A 20,368-nucleotide genomic window follows, 5' to 3' on the forward strand; every position below is an offset into this window, starting at 1 on the left:
ACCTACCTGCAGTCCTAAGTCCCTCTGAAGATCCTCTTTTGTCTTCGGTAAATTGCGCGCTGGAGGCGGGCTCGCCAGCTGGATTTCAATATTCATGGGTGCTGGTCACGTGAGCACTCACTAGGCACAGGCTCACTATTGCAGTCTCCATATGTGGTGTTACAAGAGCTGCAGAGCAACATATGCTCTTCTGACCAAGGCCTGGACTAGAATAACTAGCTAAAATTGGTTCCACCTCTTCCCAGGCTAAGGGGTGGAGTACAAGAGACTAGATTCCTGCTTCTCTGTACAAAAATACTTTTTGCAAATGCAATTGTTAATCCCTGTAGAAGTCAGTGTGTGGTGGCCCAGCAGAGCTGTACCCGCTGCTACACCAAACTTATCTCGGCTGTAGTTTCATACAGTTTACTGGATGGTCAAACAGAATGGATGTCTAAAGTGCTGAACGCATATACTGTATTAAAGTGTTTCTATGCTACAAATTTATATTTTGTGTTTTTGTGGTAAATTGTGCATGCACTGAGTTTCCAACAGAGTTTTCTGTGCAAAAGGAAAGCAGAATTGTCCAATAGCTGCCTTTGACTGAGTGGGAATGCTGGAATTTGTAGTTTTGAAACAGCTGGAGTAGGGTTGCCACCCAGCCAGTATTTCCATGTTGCTGCCTATAATTTTCTATGATAAATATCGGCTATGCCATGATAAATGACTTGCGGCAGTGATGAGTGACGTCTTCTTGTGGCGAGGAGCCGAACAGGACGTCACTGTCAGTGCCGCCCACACAGAACACCCACCGGCGCCAAGAGAAGCTGCCTGCACCTGAGCCTGGAGACATACAGGCCTGGTGGGGTACAGGAAGTGCAGAAAATGGGGGGGTCAATTAAAATAGCACAGGGTGATCAGGAGGGGGAAATACATTAAAACGTCACGGGGGAGGGGATAAGTAGGAGGAAATTGAAATGGCACGGGTTTAAATTGGTCCCTTTGAACCTCCTTGCGCCATCTCATTACCCTTTTTATCCCCCCCCCTGCGCCATTTCAACCCCCCGCATATGTATTGTATCTCTTCTATCACTTCCTGTGATGTCACGCATATATAATTAATTATGCAAATTAGAATGGTCGGCATTTATATATATATATATATATATATATATATATATTTTTTTTTTTTTTATTTGCAAGAAAGGTGGCAACCCTTATGGAGGCACCGGGTTGGGAAACACTGGTATAGAAAAACGTCACCACAGCACAGCAATGTGAGAGGAAGGTAAAAGTTATTCCATGAAAACTGTATGACAGGGAAAGATTCAGCTGCTCCCTCCACAGCCATTCTCAAACATTGCCTGGGAAGCCCTGGTTTCATGGAATATCTTCCACCTTACTTCCTTGTGCTGCGATGACCTTATTCTCCCGCTCCATCCTTCGTGTACACACTGTACACAGTCCTCCTAACCTCATGGTGTCGCTCTAGAGGCACTAGCGGGTGCGCGCACAAGCCTCTGTCTCTATGCTCTCAATCACTTTCCGGTTTTCTACGTCACTTCCGTTTAGGTTTGTGTTGGTGGAGCGGTGCTGTTTTCTCATCCGAGCTTCTCGTGCCCATCGGACGGGATGTCTACGCGGGAATGGAGCGTTGCGGCGGTAAGTCTCCGGGAGGGGAGTCAGTGTTGTGTGCGGAGGGGCTGTCCATGCTCATTGCTGGTGGCATCCTGTGTACATGTAGTGTATGAGCCCTCCAGTACCGGTCATGTGCTGCTGTGCATCATGTACCAGCCTGGGCATCGTTCACACTACTGTTGGTGGTGCCAGTGCTGAGTACATCCCAGAAGCTGGGGGACTTGTCACAATCTGCTGCGGTTTCAGATATCTATTGGTGCCTGCGAACATTGTGAAGAGATGCTCTGCAGTGGCCTCTGTTCACATTACTGCTCTGAACATCTGCTACACGTATAACACGGCCAACCGGAATGCCAGGCTATCTGGACATGCTGGGAGTTGTAGTTATACATCAGCTGGAGGTACATGGGTTGGCACTCACTCTCATTGATATATCAGGCCTGTACACCTGGCATATAGTCAGAACATCACCTGATGGAGGAAACCTGTGCAGAGGAAAAGTTGATCATTTGCCCATAGTAACCAATCAGATCTATTCTTTAATTTTTAAAAAGGCATCTGCAAAATAAATGGAGCGATCCGGTTGCCCTAGGCAAACTCCAGTTTTTGATCTCCCCAGTGTGTGTACATGCAGCGGATCCAACCCTGACATCAGCTGTCAAGAGGAAGGAGGAGCGGGCATGTGTGTGCATTGTGCCCGCCATTCTGTTTCCATGCGAGATGATTTTCTCGCCATTGATGTTCACTCCCTACCTCACCCTACTTGGTGGAGATGTCCGTTCTGCAGGCCGTGCACACATTCACATCTGTAGTATCTCCCACCATAAAGTCTCATGCTGTCCCCCTCTTGTGCCTTGACACTAGAAATTATTTCCTAAACTCCTGTAGCCCAAACAAAAGAGCTGTTTGGAAAGATTATGATTTAATGACATATGGGCTTTGCATTCCACTCACGTTATGGATGTACTTGACCATGTAACTGGCAGAAAAGAAGTCTCTTGCATTTGATTTTAAATGGCCATTTATTGGGTGTTTTCTTTTGTTTTCCATTTTGGGCCAATCAATAAAACTGTATGAACAAAGCCTCCGTTGGATTGTCCAGGCGTAATCTCCTGCATGACCTGTTGTTGCGTGTGGAGAGACATAACTGTGCACTGGGCAGCTTCATTTTCATTCTTTTTACAAATGTCCGAATTCTGCACATCCTGAGGAGAACCTGTTAAATTTTCAGACAAAAAAATAAAAAAAAGATTTTGGCAGCTCCTGTGCGGGCTTAAAGGGGTACTCCGGCCCTAAGACCTTATCCCCTATCCAAAGGATGGGAGATAAGATGTCTGATCGCTGGGGACCCCCTCAATCTCTCATGCAGTACCCACCTGTGGGAGCCGCATGCAGCGCCGCAGCCTCCGAGTCTGCCAGGTCACGACTACGGGTCGGAGTATCACGACGCCAAGCACCCTCCCATAGTCCTGCATTGCAGGGGCAGGGTGTCTCGTCACAATACTCCGGCCCCGTAGTTGTGACCCGGCAAACTTGGAGGCTGCGTGCAGCTCCCACAGGTGGGTGCAGCATACGAGATTGTGTGGGTCCCCAGCAGCGGGCCCCCCGTGATCAGACATCTTATCCCCTATCCAAAGGATAGGGGATAAGATATCTTAGGGCTGGAGTACCACTTTAAACGGTGCATGTTTATAGGGATATGGCAGTATTATAAAATAATTATGTTGCTGTTGCTTCTAAAAGACAAAAAAAATATAGATACCTACTCCTCGTCCCCTGCAGTTTCTTCGTGTTGCCAGGGACAGAATGTAAGCTGCTGGAGGGGGCTGCGGGTAGGTAAGTATCTTTATTTTTATTTCCTTTTTTATTTTTTCTCTCGACAGCCCAAAAATTTTTTTAACCCCTTTAAATAAAGAAAATCACCTGTTGCAGCGCTTTCATAAGTTTTTTTGGTGTTGCTGCTTTCTTATTTGTAGCATTTGACTTTTCTGCTTTGGTAAATACCGTATTTATCGGCGTATAACACGCACTTTTAAAACTTAAATTTAAGGCAAAAAGTCTGCCTGCGTGTTATACGCCGATAAATCTTCTGGTCACTGATTTAAAGCGGCCGCAGCAGCGTCTGCTTGTTAAGTATTAACAGCACGGCCGCGGCCACTTTAAATCAGTGACCTGCGACGTCTCCTCCCCGCTCTGTCACTTGTTTTCTCCCGCACTATCCACAGGTACTGGTGTGGTGGATAGTGCGGGAGACGCTGATTAAAATGAGCCCTACCTTGCCCGGATCTGCTCTACCTTTTAATCAGCATCTCCTGCACTATCCACCACACCAGTACCTGTGGATAGTGCGGGAGAAAACAAGTGAGTTTCACTTTTACTTCATTCTCCCTCCCTCCCTCCCCCTCATCATTCCCTCTTTCCTGCTTTTTATAGTTTAATTTTTCTTACCTGTCTGCGCTTTGGCAGGTCAGGTCAGACGAGGGTCTTGCGGGCAGTGAAGCAGATGAGTTACGTCCTCTCCCGGCATCACTCACGTCACTTTTCATTTCCTGTAGTCTCCGCCGAAAAAGTGACGTGCCACTCAGAGAAGCCGGGAGAGGATGTAACTCATCTGCTTCACTGACCCCGCAAGACAGCAGAAGCGCAGACGAGTAAGGAAAGGGGAAGAGTGGTCTTCAACCTGCGGACCACCAGATGTTGCAAAACTACAATTTCCAGCATGCCCGGACAGCCGTTGGCTGTCCGGGCATGCTGGGAGCTGTAGTTTTGCAACATCTGGAGGTCCGCAGGTTGAAGACCACTGGATGCCATATGAGGAACATGATGGGGGGATGATGAGACGGGAAATGATGAGGGGGGGGGTGATGAGGGGGGGAAATGATGAGGGGGATGATGAGGCAGGGTGGGATGAGACAGGGGGAATGATGAGGGGGATGATGAGGCAGGGTGGGATGAGACAGGGGGAATGATGAGGGGGATGATGAGGCAGGGTGGGGGGATGAGACAGGGGGAAATGATAAGGGGGAGAATGATGGTGGGATGAGACAGGGGGAAATGATGAGGGGGAAGATGAGACAGGGGGAAATGATGAGGGGGAAGAATGGGGGACATGATGAGACAGGGTGGGGGGATGATGGGGGACATGATGAGACAGGGTGGGGGATGATGAGGGGGAATGATGGGGGACATGATGAGACTGGGTGGGGGGATGATGAGGGGGAATGATGGGGACATGATTAGACTGGGTGGGGGGATGATGAGACAGGGGGAAATGATGGTGGGGGAGGCACTAAAGGCTTAATGTCTGTATGGCTAGTGGTGGTCTATGACATGGGGGGATGATGAGACATGGGGTAAATGTGGCCCAGGGACTGATAAAAGGGAAGGAATGATCTGGCACTGGAGGGGACAGGACCAAACTGAGGTGCAGAAGAAAAGGAAGTTGGGGGGGATGATGTGGCATTTAGTCCGTCATTTATTTTACATTTTATCTTTTTTACTTAAATCTCCCTGTTAAAACGGGGGTGCGTGTTATACGGTACTTGTATATAAATACGGTACTTGTATTAGGCTTGGCTCACATGGCCATTGTGCTTAGGGTCCACTTTTATTTATTTATACCGAACAAATCCTAAATGGTTCAGCGCACAACTTACATTGCCGGATCCTGACTGATCCCATCATCTTGAATGCGGACTGTAGGGTGTCTGGTGTTTTAGGGAAGTTGAGTAGAGTAAAAAAAAAAAAAAAAAAAAATTTGTTTCTCCGCTCATTTCCTGTCCTTCCAACAGACTGAGCTCCCTTTAGCAGAGCACACTAGGAATTTAGTCCTAGCTTTGTTGTTTTCTGTATTTTCTTCTGTAAATGCAGAGCAACTTTGGCTGCAACAATGGTCATGTGACCGAAGAGTCTAAGTGCCGCTAATGGGGTCACATTGAGATCTTCAGGTGACCACAGTCCAACACTTGCCAGAAATCAATCCAGATTGTTCTTCTGGTAGTGGCCACTTGCAAGTCACAAGACAACTCCATTCACCTTCTTTAGCTATGATGCATCACTGTGACACGGCAATCTTTGGCCACATGGCCTGTGTTTCGGACACAGTAGCTATGTAGCCCTAGTTTAAATTGATAACTTGGTGTTACATTCCCCCTTGTCAAAGAGGTCTGTATCTTTACAGCCTGGTACATAATGAACTGGACAGGTAACTAGTAACACCCATAGTTATATATTCCTTGTAAGAATTACACAGAAAAGGCATATTACAAAACTATAGGAAAAGATTCCAGAATTGTTGTTTAATGAGAAATACATGGATTTACCAAAAGACCGGTTAGGTTAGTGTGTATGGGCTGTGAATAGTTATACCGTATTTTTCGCCATATAAGACGCTTCGGCATATAAGACACACCCAATTTTAAAAGAGGAAAATCTAGAAAAAAAAGATTCTGAACCAAATACAATGTAAAGTATAGGACAGTGATCTTCAACCTGCGGACCTCCAGATGTTGCAGTCGTTGGCTGTTCGTGCATGCCAGGAGTTGTAGTTTTGCAACATCTGGAGGTCCGCAGGTTAAAGACCACTGGTATTGGAGGTAATACTCGCGTGTCCCCGCTTCTCCGGACCCGTCACCGCTGCCCTGGATGTCGCCCTCCATTGCTGTCCCCGCGGTGTCCCCGTCACTCCGGAACATCTCTGCTGCCCGATATCCTCGCTCTCCGTCGCCGCCATCACGCCGCTCCTATTGGATGACGGGACGGCGTGAGCGACGACGTGCTGACGACTGAGAGTGTCGGCCATGCAGGGGATCCCGGCATGGAGCAGTAATTTGCCGATCGGACACCGAGGAGGCAGGTAAGGTCTCTCCCGGTGTCCTGTAAGCTGTTCGGGACACCGCAATTTCACCGCTGCGGTCCCGAACAGCCCAACTGAGCAGCCGGGTTAGTTTCACTTTTTCTTCAGACGCGGCGGTCAGCTTTGATCGCCGTGTCTGAAGGGTTAATACAGGGCATCACCGCGATCGATGATGTCCTGTATTAGCCGCAGGTCCTGGCCGTTGATGGGCGCAGGGACCGCCCCGGTATGACAGGGTTTTAGGGTGCGTTCCCACAGGACGTATACGCAGCGTATTTGACGCTGCGCAAAATTTATGGCAGCAGCGGGAAATACGCTGCGTATTCCTTGCTCACTATACACACAGGGCTTTCCGGCGGCAGCCCTATGTGTGTAGTGAGTTTTGGAGGCGGGGCCGTTTGCCAGTGTGTCTGTGACCCTTAACCCCTTAAGGACCACGGACGTATGAATACGTTCCTGTGCCCTGGGTCTTAAGGACCAGGGACGTACTCATACGTCCCAGCGAATTTCGCATCCCGCCGGGCGGGTTGCGAAACCGGATGCCTGCTGAAATCATTCAACAGGCGTCCCAGGCAAACATGTCGAAGATCGCCGCAAATCACAAGTGAATTCACACTTGCGATTTGCGCGATTCCGGGTCTATGGTGACCCGGAATATAAGGGGGATCGCGGGTGTTTAAGACACACACAGTCCCCCTGAAGAGATAGGAGTGAGGTGGCAGGGGTGCCAACCCTGCTATTGGTGGTCTAGACGCAACCACCAATAGCAGATCGGGGGCGGGGGGGGTTAACTTTCGTTTTCCTCGTTCTTCCCACCCACAATAGGCGGGGCAGAACGGGGAAACGACAGAGGACCGGCGCCGGAGTCCACTTACCGATCTGCGGAGGCTGCGGGTGGCGATGTCGTGCAGCAGGCTCCCTGGATCCGACGGAAGCCGGTAAGTTGCCTAGCAACATTTGGAGGGCTGCAGTCCGAGACCACTATATAGTGGTCTCTATACTGTAGCACTCCAGATGTTGCAAAACTACAACTCCCAGCATGCCCAGACAGCTGTTTGGGCATGCTGGGAGTTGTAGTTTTGCAACAGCTGGAGGGCTACAGTTTGAGACCACTATATGGTAGTCTCTGAACTATAGCCCTCCAGATCTTCCAAAACTACAACTCCTAGCATGCCCACACAACTGTTTGCTGTCTGGGCAAGCTGGGATTTGTAGTTCTGCAGCATCTGGAGGGCCACAGTTTGCAGTGGTCTCTATACTGTAGCTCTCCAGATGTTGCAAAACTGCAAATCCCAGCATGCTGGGAGTTGTAGCTGCGATCCCTCCAGCTGTTGCATAACTACATCTCCCAGCATGCCTTTCGGTGATCAGTACATGCTGGGAGTTGTAGTTTTGCAACAGCTGGAGGCACACTGGTTGGAAAATATTGAGTTAGATAACAGAACCTAACTGAAGGTTTTCCAACCAGTGTGCCTCCATCTGTTGCAAAAGTACAACTCCCAGCATGCACGGTCTGTCAGTACATGCTGGGAGTTGTAGTTTTGAAACAGCTGGAGGTTCCCCCCCCCCCCCCCCCATGTGAACGTACAGGGTACATTCACATGAGCAGGCTTACAGTAAGTTTTCTGCTTCAAGTATGAGCTGCGGCAAAACTCGTAAACTCCTAGCAGGGAAATCACTGTTAACCTCCACCAGTGTGAATGTACCCTAAAGCCCTGTCGTATTTCAAGGAAACAGTTTAGGGCCAAATATGGGGTATCTCCGTACTCTGGAGAAATTACACTACAAATTTTGGGGGGCTTTTTCTCCTTTTACCCCTTATGAAAAGGAAAAGTTGGGGTGTACACCAGCCTGTTAGTGTAAAAAAAATTTTTTTTTACACTAACATGCTAGTGTTGCCCTTTACTTTTTATTTTCACAAGAGGTAAAAGGAAAAAAAGACCCCCAAAATTTGTAACGCAATTTCTCCTGAGTACGGAAATACCCCGTATGTGGGCATAAAATGCTCTGCGGACGCACAACAAGACTCAGGAGTGAGAGCGCACTATGTACATTTGAAGCCTAAATTGGTGATTTGCGCAGGGGTGGCTAATTTTACAGCGGTTCTGACATAAACGCAAAAAAATAAATACAGACATGTGAACCCATTTTGGAAACTACACCCCTCGCGGAATGTAACAAGGGGTATAGTGAGCATTAATACCCCACAGGTGTTTGACACATTTTCGTTAAAGTTTGATGGGAAAATGAGAAAAATAATTTTTTTCACTAAAATGCTGGTGTTACCCTAAATTTTTCACAAGGGAAAATAGGAAAAAAGCCCCCCAAAATTTGTAACCCCATTTCTTCTGAGTAAGAAAATACCCCAAGTGTGGATGTAAAGTGTAAAGCGGGCGAACTACAATGCTCAGAAGAGATGGAGCGGCATTGGGATTTTGAAGAGAAAATGTGTCCGGAATTGAAGGCCACGTGTGTTTGCAAAGCCCCCATAGCGCCAGAACAATGGACCCCCCCCCCCCCCCAACATGTGACCCCATTTTGGAAACTACACCCCTCACGTAATGTAATAAGGGGTGCAGTGAGCATTTACAGCCCACAGGTGTTTGACAGTTTTTTAGAACAGTGGTCCGTGAAAATGAAATATTTAATTTTTCATTTGCTCAGCCCACTGTTCCAAAGATCTGTCAAATGCCAGGGGGGTGTAAATACTCACTGCACCCCTTATTGAATTCTGTGAGGGGTGTAGTTTCCAAAATGGGTTCACATGTGGGGGGGGTCTACTGTTCTGGCACCAAAATTTGCTCTCAAATAGCCAAATATGACTCCTTTTCTTCTGAGCATTGTAGTTAGCCCGTAGTGCACTTCAGGTCAACTTATGGGGTACCTGCAGACTCAACAGATGGGGATACAAATTTTGGGGGGTATTTTCTGCTATTAACCCTTGCAAGAATGTGAAATTTGGGGGTGAAACACACTTTTTTTTTTTTTTTTACATATGCAAAAGTCGTGAAACACCTGTGGGGTATTAAGGCTCACTTTATTCCTTGTTACGATCCTCAAGGGGTCTAGTTTCCAAAATGGTATGCCATGTGTTTTTTATTTTTTTTGCTGTTCTGGCACCATAGGGGCTTCCTAAATGCAACAATGCCCCCCAAAAACCATTTCTGAAAAACGTACTCTCCAAAATCCCCTTGTCGCTCCTTCGCTTCTGAGCCCTCTACTGCGCCCGCCGAACACTTTACATAGACATATGAGGTATGTGCTTACTCGAGAGAAATTGGGCTACAAATATAAGTATACATTTTCTCCTTTTACCCCTTGTAAAAATTGGGTCTACAAGAACATGCAAGTGTAAAAAATGAAGATTGTGAATCTTCTCCTTCACTTTGCTGCTATTCCTGTGAAATACCTAAAGGGTTAAAACGCTGACTGAATGTCATTATGAATACTTTGGGGGGTGCAGTTTTTATAATGGGGTCTTTTATGGGGTATTTCTAATATGAAGACCCTTCAAATTCACTTCAAACCTGAACTGGTCCCTGAAAAATAGTGAGTTTGAAAATTTAGTGAAAAATTGGAAAATTGCTGCTGAACTTTGAAGCCCTCTGGTGTCTTCCAAAAGTAAAAACTTGTAAATTTTATGATGCAAACATAAAGTAGACATATTGTATATGTGAATAAAAAAAATGTATTTGGAATATCCATTTTCCTTACAAGCAGAGAGCTTCAAAGTTAGAAAAATGCAAAATTTTCAATTTTTTCATCAAATTTTGGGATTTTTCACCAAGAAAGGTTGCAAGTTACCACAAAAATTTTCCACCATGTTAAAGTAGAATATGTCACAAAAAACAACAATCTCGGAATCAGAATGATAACTAAAAGCATTCCAGAGTTATTAATGTTTAAAGTGACAGTGGTCAGATGTGCAAAAAATGCTCTGGTCCATAAGGGGTTAATGTGTATTTGCCATATAAGACGCACCAACTTTTACCCTCCAGTTTTGGGGAAGAAAAACTGCGTCTTATATGGTGAAAAATAGGGTAATTCATCGGTGTGTGACCGCTCTGCTCATAACTGCGCAGTCCTAAATCTCATCTGGTATTAAAAGCAGCACAAAAACTTGGTCAAGTATATGGAAGCCTTACATCACCAGCACAATGCCAAATATCAGATTTTGTGGTGTAAAGCACCCCACTGCTGGACTCTGTAGCCAGGGGAACGTGTTGTGGAGTGAAGGAGTCTTAGTTTGGCAGTTGCCAGAATATTACCTGCCTGACTGCATTGTGCCCGCTGTCGAGTCTGGTGAAGGACAATGCTATAGGGATGTCTTCCAGAGGTTGGTCTAGGGCTCTTAGTACAAGTGAAGGGAGATTGTAGGGGGGATGTCTAGTGATCAGAAAAGGTTCTGCTTCCCAGCGCTCCACCTCCACCCTCTGCTCGTATCCTGCAGGCTCCTAACCTGAAACATTTTTATTGCCCAAATTTAAATACATGTACAATAAATGTTATATTAAGAGTGTGTTCACACTGTGGAATTTCTACAATTCTGCCCAAATTCTGTGCATGCATTAATTTTGCAGAATTCAGCATTTTTCCACATTTGCGGAATCCGTGCAGATATGTTTGCATAGTTTTCTTCAAAATTCAGCAGGATTCCTCAGTTCACTTATAAAGGTGGACACACAATGTTACTTTCTAACATGCAAATGCTGCACAAATTCTGTACGAATTTGGAGCCGCGCTTGCCCAGGGAGCCCGTGCGTGGCCCCCCTCGCGCGCTTGCCCAGGGAGCCTGTGCGTGGCCCCCCTCGCGTGCTTGCTCAGGGAGCCGCGCGCTTGCCCAGGGAGCCTTTTGCTCTGAAACATAAGTCAGGCAGGCAGTGAAGTGATGTGACTGGGCTCCACGCATTTCCAGTGTTATCTCCCCCTTAATCTCCAGTGCTAATTCCTCTCGTTGTGGCAGTCTTGGGCTGCGTTCACACGGCCGTATAGACCCGTCCCGTTCTTCTCCCGTCAAAAATACAAACGAACTTTAACCACTTAAGGACATAGCGTTTTTCAGTTTTTGCACTTTCGTTTTTTCCTTCTTACTTTTTAAAAATCGTAACCCTTTCAATTTTGCACCTAAAAATCCATATGATGGCTTGTTTTTTGCAAACGCATTGCATTGCGTTGTAAACGCATTGTAAAAAAAAATCCCATTGACATGAATGGGATTTTTTTAAAACAGTTTTAAATGCGTTTACAGCCTGCAAGAACGGAACTGAAATGGGGATGAAAAATGGGGACAGACGGCTGTGTGAACGCACCCTTAGCCTGGAATGGGTGAAGTCAGAGAATGAAGTATTCTAAACAGCAGTGGGAGAGGAAACACATGGTTGGAAATGGCATAAACATAATCCTGCTGGAATGTTCTAAATATGATGTTTGTGGAAAACCTGATGTAAAGTATTGTTATTGCTCGCTCCTAATTGGTAACACTTGGCGTCTTTATTTTTACGCCTTTATTTTTTAAATAGAAACACCATTTATTTCTCGTTCCAGACGCCCATTTCATTCTGTCTGTCCTATAACTTAGATCTGCAGTTCCTCCTGGCTTGTAGATTATTTGTCCCTCCATACCCAAGCCTTGCATCATTTCTTTTTGTTTATTCTGAATACGTAGAGGACTTGGCCTGTACAGTGATCAATAAGAGGATCGTGCCCTAGGGAGGCTAATAACTCTAGCTGTGATTTGTTATGTGCTCCTTGCCTTTACTATTTGCATAATAATTCAGATCATGTTCGCTGCTGCAGTAATTCTTGTACCTAGCTGACCAGAAACTCTTATGTAAAGACACAAAGCTGGTGCCAAGTGCCCTTGTTATGGCACATACACAGCAAGGGATTTAAAGCTATTAAACGTGTCAAGTCTGCTGTTTTTAACCCCTAATGATCCCCAATATGCTATTTTACGGCAGTCACTAAGGTGCATTATTCCTGCCCATACTCCTTTTTAATGAGAGCTGAGCTCCCGCTTTAAAGGGGTATTCCGAGTCTGATGTGTGGAAGTTCACAACCTAATATGACCTGTATGGGCAGATTTACATTTATAGTTAATAACATTTACATGGGCACTGTCAGATACAAAACTTTTGATATGTTGTAAAGCATGTAAAACTAATAGGTTTTGCAATTGCTTTCATTAGAAAATTTTTCAGTATTTCATACAGAAAAAGCCAGTCAAACAACTGCCCCCTGCCTGCTAGGACACATACTAGTCCTGCTGTGTCCATGCATCATCACCTACGTCATGGACACACTTCCTTGATTGACAGCTGTGAGTGTTGGGCTCACAGGTAGAGGAAATATCTTCCCACTGCCAGTTTGTGTCCCGCTACTGTCAGTGAGGACAAGCTGGGAGTTGTAGTTTTGCTAATGCTAGGGGAGATGTGAGCAGACAGCATACTGAGGGAGGGGGCGGAGACCTGCACAGTGAGGCCACGCCCCCTCCCTTTGAGAAGAATTCTGAACGCAGTTTTCGTGCTGCGGGGGTCGGCCACACCCCATCAATGCAAATCTATGGGAGGGGGCGTGACGTACGTCACACCCCCTCCCATACACTTGCAATGAGGGAGCGTGGCCCTGTTGTCACTAGGGGTGTGGCCGTTCCCCGCAGCGCGAAAGCAGCATTCGGAACATTTACTTCGCCTCGGTGTATCGTGACAGAACCGCTTGTAAAATTCAGGATTTGTCTCTCTGCCATGTTATTCCCCCTCTGTGATTCTTTTCCAATAGCAGAAAATCTGAAGCATTCTAGACATTAGTATGAAACACACAAGGGTATGTTCACAGGGCGGAATTTGTGCAGAATATCCGCACGGACGCTTCGATTTGAATGGGATTCTGCTGCACTGTTCACCCAGCAGAATTTCCGCACCAGATGTTTCTCCTGCAGAAATTCAGATTCCGGCATCTGCAGAAAGTATAGACGTGTCTATTCTTTCTGCGGATACAGCAAGGCAATGCATTGCCATCTATGAGATGGCACATTTCTGAGCAGTCCTAGCTCCCTGGCGCGTTTCCAGTACAGATGTTCCGGCCGTGTGAGCCTGTCTTAAGAGTCCCATTTTAGTCTGAAGGTAGTGATCACCAATGGCATAAATGTTGGCTATATCAAGAGCGCTCAGGTGCAGTCACTTCTCTGCGTCTTCCTCACTGCTTAAGGGGGGTTATCCATAATTAGAAAAATAGAGCTGATTTCTTCCCAAAAACAGCACCCAGGCTGTCCCCAGGTTCGGTGTGCTATTGCCACTCAGTTCCATTAACGTGAATGGAGCCAAGCTGTAATACCACACACAACCTGAGGACAGCCCTGTTTCTATTCTTTTAATATTCAGCTGTCCTGTTTTGCTGTGGACTGATGTGCCGCCCTGTAGAACACACTAATAATACCGCTGATAGTGTGCAGAATGTAATTCTCACCTGCCAAAACCAGCCGAACACATGCAGGCCTTTAATAGTAACTCCATAGATACTTTGGTTCTGATGATATAAATCGTGGAGCTGTCCAGAACAAAAGCAAAAAAATAATTGTTTAGTACAGTGTTTCTCCAGGTGTTGAAACATCAAATCCAAGAAGATACTACCCTTTAGGCTAGATAATAAAACATAACTTTTAATAGATATCAAAAAATGAGTATCAAAATATTAATTGTGCATAGTGTATGTACATAATAAATGGCATGGATTTGAGACTGATCGATATAATTATAGAACAGATAGTAGAGTATCCTAATCACCTAGATGGGGGAATTCTGCAGATATTGCTTATGTACTATAGATGTTAGTGTACAGTGATAGATAGATTGGTTAAAGGGGGACAAGGTAAAGTTCCCACCCTAATCACTCATTTCCCCCATATATCTTTCCCTGCCTTTCGAGGGACCCATCTCCTTAACAGGATGGCCTCGACCACGGTGATGGTCCCTTCCTGTCAATTAGGTGCACAGGATAAAATAACAAACTGGGGGAACAGCAAGATACAATCAATAGATATATGTGATCAGGAATTATCAATCGTCTCAAATCCGAACCAACGTGTAGTAGTGAACAAAAGTGCTGTAATTATTAAAAACATAGGAGTTGACCATTCAATTATTGGACAGCTCTCTTCAAAAGTAGATATAGATCCCTAAATATAATGGTCACAATCCCCATATATTAAGCCGACGCATTTCTCCCACTCTGGCATGAGGGGTTCATCAGGGATAGGGACTAAGGTACATAAGCAGAAGCAGGCAACAATCACCTTGGCACAAAAAACTGCAGGCAATGGTAACCAGCACCAGACACAACGTGACTGAAGATCTTATAATTAGAAATAGATATCAAAGTTAGAACATATACAGTTTAAATGAATGATAACAGAGCACTCATAGAATTATACATATAAGAGTACACATAGCAGAGCACTCATAGAATTATACATATAAGAGTACACATAGCAGAGCACTCATAATATACATATAAGAGTACACATAGCAGAGCACTCATAAGAATATACATATAAGAGTGCACATAAATCCGCATAAGTCCACAAATATAGTGTTAACCACAAAGAAACCGAGACCAGGGTCCGTAAATAAGGGAACAAACTATATTAATGAGATTATGTCCCCCCTGTTAGCCAATAGCATCGAAACTGAGTTCCCAGTATCAGCATGAGATACACCATAATAGGTGAATACTTAGCTCCTGTCTCGTATGAGGTTAGGTAGATGCCCAGTCGATTGTCTTATCTCCCCCAGAAGCCGATCTGAGCCCGGTCATATGGACAAGACGCGTCCGGTGAACAACATGGTTGCAGCGCTCGCCAGTAGGGTCAGTTCGGCAGTTGGTATTGCTGTCAGCCTACTGGCTAACAGGGGGGACATAATCTCATTGATATAGTTTGTTCCCTTATTTACGGACCCTGGTCTCGGTTTCCTTGTGGTTAACACTATATTTGTGGACTTATGCGGATTTATGTGCACTCTTATATGTATATTCTTATGAGTGCTCTGCCATGTGTACTCTTATATGTATAATTCTATGAGTGCTCTGCTATGTGTACTCTTGTATGTATAATTCTATGAGTGCTCTGCTATGTGTACTCTTATATGTATATTCTTATGAGTAGTACGATCAAAGAATAAGCAAATCCTGCACTCACCGCACAGTACGGGTATCGCGGCCTCGGATTCCGGACCTCCTCGGATGGCCTGGGAGTAACAGCCGCTGCTGACAGCGCTCAGAAATGGGCAACAGCCGGCGGTTTCGCGTTACAATCAACGCTTCTTCCGGCCGGAAGAAGCGTTGATTGTAACGCGAAACCGCCGGCTGTTGCCCATTTCTGAGCGCTGTCAGCAGCGGCTGTTACTCCCAGGCCATCCGAGGAGGTCCGGAATCTGAGGCCGCGATACCCGTACTGTGCGGTGAGTGCAGGATTTGCTTTTTCTTTGATCGTACTATTTATTGACACTAACCTTCCGTCCTAGCACCGCCGCGGGTTGTTGAACTCAGACCCACACAGCTGTCTATGGTCCATAGGTGGATTAAGATATTGCTTGCTGGTGCCTCTTACCTTTTGTCCTCTGAAGTAGTGTATATTCTTATGAGTGCTCTATGTGTACTCTTATATGTATAATTCTATGAGTGCTCTGCTATGTGTACTCTTATATGTATAATTCTATGAGTGCTCTGCTATGTGTACTCTTATATGTATAAATCTATGAGTGCTCTGCTATGTGTACTCTTATATGTATAATTCTATGAGTGCTCTGTTATCATTCATTTAAACTGTATATGTTCTAACTTTGATATCTATTTCTAATTATAAGATCTTAAGTCACGTTGTGTCTGGTGCTGGTTACCATTGCCTGCAGTTTTTTGTGCCAAGGTAATTGTTGCCTGCTTCTGCTTATGTACCTTAGTCCCTATCCCTGATGAACCCCTCATGCCAGAGTGGGAGAAACGCGTTGGCTTAATATATGGGGATTGTGACCATTCTATTTAGGGATCTATATCTACTTTTGAAGAGAGCAGTCCAATAATTGAATGGTCAACTCCTATGTTTTTAATAATTACAGCACTTATGTTCACTACTACACGTTGGTTCGGATTTAAGACGATTGATAATTCCTGATCACATATATCTATTGATTGTATCTTGCTGTTCCCCCAGTTTATTTTATCCTGTGCACCTAATTGACAGGAAGGGACCATCACCGTGGTCGAGGCCATCCTGTGAAGGAGATGGGTCCCTCGAAAGGCAGGGAAAGATATATGGGGGAAGTGAGTGATTAGGGTGGGCACTTTACCTTGTCCCCCCTTTAACCAATCTATCACTGTACACTAACATCTATAGTACATAAGCAATATCTGCAGAATTCCCCCATCTAGGTGATTAGGATACTCTACTATCTGTTCTATAATTATATCGATCAGTCTCAAATCCAGACCATTTATTATCTACATACACTATGCACAATTAATATTTTGATACTCTTATTTTTTTATATCTATTGATATCTTTTTTATTATCTAGCCTAAAGGGTAGTATCTTCTTGGATTTGATGTTTCAATAGGACTGGCCGTCTGCTACCTTGGGTGACCATTGACCCGACAGTTTGCAGCAACTGTGGTAACTAAATTGGCTGTTTTTGATTAGTTTTTGCCAGGTGTTGCCAAACTACAACTCCCAGCATGCCCGGACAGCCGAAGGCTTGGAGTTGTAGTTTGGAAATAGCTGGAGAACCATTGTGTGGAAAACATTGCTTTAGTAGTAAATCGGGGATTCCCATTGAAATCATAGGACTTTGATTCCAGGCACATTTTAAAGCAGAATCCACATGGAAATCTGTGTGTTACTTATTATTCATTTACCTCAGCTTCATTTCACCACGGAGCAAATACTGGATTTCAGCTCCAAAATTGCAGCTAGGAATCCTTGTCATTGTACTTGGTGTGCCCAAGGCCTAAGGCTATTTTTGCATTTATTCTATTTTTTGCTGTGTATCTTGCCATATGCATTGGCAGAGTACCTGACACACACAGCCCTGTTAATATTCCAGATACCTAAAGAGTTTCCCTTTGGCCTCTGCCAGATCGCCATAAGTTAGTACAGTAGTCCCTCAAGTTACAATGGTCGTCCTGGAACCAATTAATATTGTATGTTGAGACGTGTATGTTGATAACTCTATGGAAACCTGGTAATTGGTTCTGAAGCCACCAAAATGTCATCCAAAAATAGGAAAAAGCGAGGATTAAGCAAAAATAAGTAGATAACTAATATAGATAAAAGTAAGAAAGATCTGCTGGAAGCTGTAAATCACTGTCTATTTCAGTGTTTTCCAACCAGGGTACCTCCAGCTGTTGCAAAACTACAACTCCCAGCATGCCCAGACAGCCTTCGGCTGTCCGGGCATGCTGGGGGTTGTAGTTTTGCAACAGCTGGAGGCACCCTGGTTGGAAAACATTGAAATAGACAGAGATTTACAAGAGCTTCTTCAGGGTCCTGTACAGTACTCAAAATTTACTTCTTCAGAGGACAAGAGCTTCTTCAGGGTCCTGTATAGTACATGAAATGTCCTAGAAAAAAAGTAAAATGGAGCCGCCATTACTTGGTGTCCAAAGGAGCAGCTAACATGGCATAGGTTAAAATTAGTACAGAGCATGTGATACCTCCCTGTACTGTAGGGGGCGCTACCAGACAGGAATTCAGTGCATGCACTTTAGGAATACAGGAGTTTTACCAGTGAATGCCCATTCTGATTGGTCGGTTCTTCAAGCCATTGACTTCTTTTGCAGATTCCATAGCATTGTGTGTAGAGTCTGGTTTCAAGTTACAGTGGTCCAGAAAAGACCATTGTATGTTGAAACTATTTGTATGTTGAGTCCATTGTAAGTTGAGGGATCACTGTAGGGCTGGGCGGTATGGCCAAGTATGTGTATTGCGGTATTTTTGTAACCTTTGGCGGTTCCACGGTATATAACGGTATTCCCCCCCCCCCCCCCCCAAAAAAAATTATCAGCCCAGCGCTGTCCCCATCGGGGTACTGCTCATGTCACCCCCAAGCACTGCCTCCTGGTCCTCCTGTTTGTTGCAGCCGCCGGTGCTGACATTCTATACTGTGTGGTATCCCTATGCTGTATCCCTATGCCCGGGCTGCAAAAGGTAAACAAAATAAACTAACGCATGTTCCATTGTCGCTGGGGACGTGAACGTCGGAGAGCCGTCAGCCTATGACCGGCCGCAGCGATGTTCCGCCTCTTACATGACAGTGCGCTCAACCTATCACCGGCCGAAGCGGAAAATCGCTGCTGACTGCTCTTCGACGTTCCATTCCCTGGGAAGCTGATTTGGACCGACGGGGAAGGGGAGTTCAAATTTAATTAGTTTACCTTTTGCAGCCCGGGCATAGGGATACAGTATAGAGCAGTGGTTTGCAATCTGCGGACCTCCAGATGTTGTAAAACTACAACTTCCAGCATGCCCGGACAGCCAACGGCTGTCCGGGCATGCTGGGAGTTGTAGTTTTGCAACATCTGTAGGTTGAAGACCACTGGTATAGAGTGTCAGCGCCGACGGCCGCAACAAACAGGAGGACGAGGAGGGCAGCGCTTGCGGGTGACATATGTGAGTAGCAGCGCTGGGCTGATAATTCATTGGAGGGTGCAGAATAGCGCTCGCGGATCACATATTAGTTCCCGGATGGGGACAGCGCAGCGCTGGGCTGATAATTCATTCATTCCCAAGGGGGAGGGGACAAACCGGTATGGATTAAAATTCATATCGTGCAGCACAAAAATTTCGGTATTAACCGGTATAGCGCCCAGCCCTAGATCACTGTATATAGCAGACTGTTATTCTATACTGAGGCATCCATTTAAAGTCTACCATTCAGCATGTGTTTGGGCAGTTTATATGGTCACATAGAACAATACAGAAGCCAATTAGTATATTTTATTGGTCCAAAGATAATGGCGGTCACAGACATCAACCCGAAACATTAGATGCCAATAGCACATTTTTCATTGCGTGGGAAGGCTCCAGCCGGCCTTTGATTTCATTACTTCATTACTTGGCCTGCAAGTTACCTATTACTAAATGTTCTTTCTTTCTTTCTTTCTTGCAGGATGTGCAGAAGCACTCCGTCCACACACTGGTATTTAGATCTCTGAAGAGGACTCACGACATGTTTGTGGCGGACAACTCCAAGCCAATCCCTATAGACGAAACAAGGTAAGATAAATGGCTTGCATCATTTTCACTTATCTCGTGTATGAGACAATAGAGCATGCTGCTCTGGATTATAAGTAAATATCCAGTTAGATGGAGCGGACGGTCCATTACTACTGCAGGATAGATGATCCTGTCATTGGTGCTGCTAAAGGGATTCACAATTCGACTCTTCTGATGGAGTTTAAAGGCTCCTCACACAGCATGGGGGGAATTCAATTACCAGTGTCCTGCTGACACCCAAGGTTCAACACAATAAATAATGTAGAGGAATAAACAGCTGATCATTGTACCTGCTGATCCGGCTCACAGGGAGATATTCACGTGGTTATTTCATCAAACACCTGTATATTAAATAAGGCTATTATGCTTATGTTTCCAGCTGGTACTCTGCACTTATTTATCATACATTAGAAGACAAAAAACATTCTTTTTGCATATTTGATGTGCAGGATTTGAAGCGGTGTTCAGTCAATTAGTTTACATAGAAATTTGCGGCTAAAAATCCTGCACATCAAATATGCGCAGGATACTGTACATGTGAATATACCCTCATAGTGCATATTTGAAGGGAATCTGTCTGCTGCAGTTCATTCTCCAAACTGCTGTACCATATACCAGGCCTTGGGGCAAGG

At 45.2% G+C, this 20,368-nt stretch overlaps 2 protein-coding genes across 2 annotated transcripts in view; one reads left to right on the forward strand and one right to left on the reverse strand.

The window, feature by feature from the left end:
- Positions 1-138, reverse strand: part of FGB (fibrinogen beta chain) — a 28,351-nt gene extending 28,213 nt beyond the window's left edge. The window contains exon 1 of the mRNA XM_056562400.1: positions 7-138. Coding sequence (XP_056418375.1) covers positions 7-96 — 90 coding nt within the window. The 5' untranslated portion in view covers positions 97-138. The remainder of the gene's footprint in view (positions 1-6) is intronic.
- Positions 139-1,490: 1,352 nt separating this feature from the next.
- Positions 1,491-20,368, forward strand: part of PLRG1 (pleiotropic regulator 1) — a 49,594-nt gene continuing 30,716 nt past the window's right edge. The window contains exons 1-2 of the mRNA XM_056562388.1: positions 1,491-1,641; positions 19,630-19,736. Coding sequence (XP_056418363.1) covers positions 1,612-1,641; positions 19,630-19,736 — 137 coding nt within the window. The 5' untranslated portion in view covers positions 1,491-1,611. The remainder of the gene's footprint in view (positions 1,642-19,629; positions 19,737-20,368) is intronic.

The sequence above is a fragment of the Hyla sarda genome, chromosome 1 (genome assembly GCF_029499605.1).
Source record: "Hyla sarda isolate aHylSar1 chromosome 1, aHylSar1.hap1, whole genome shotgun sequence".
Classification (NCBI taxonomy): Eukaryota; Metazoa; Chordata; class Amphibia; order Anura; family Hylidae; genus Hyla; species Hyla sarda.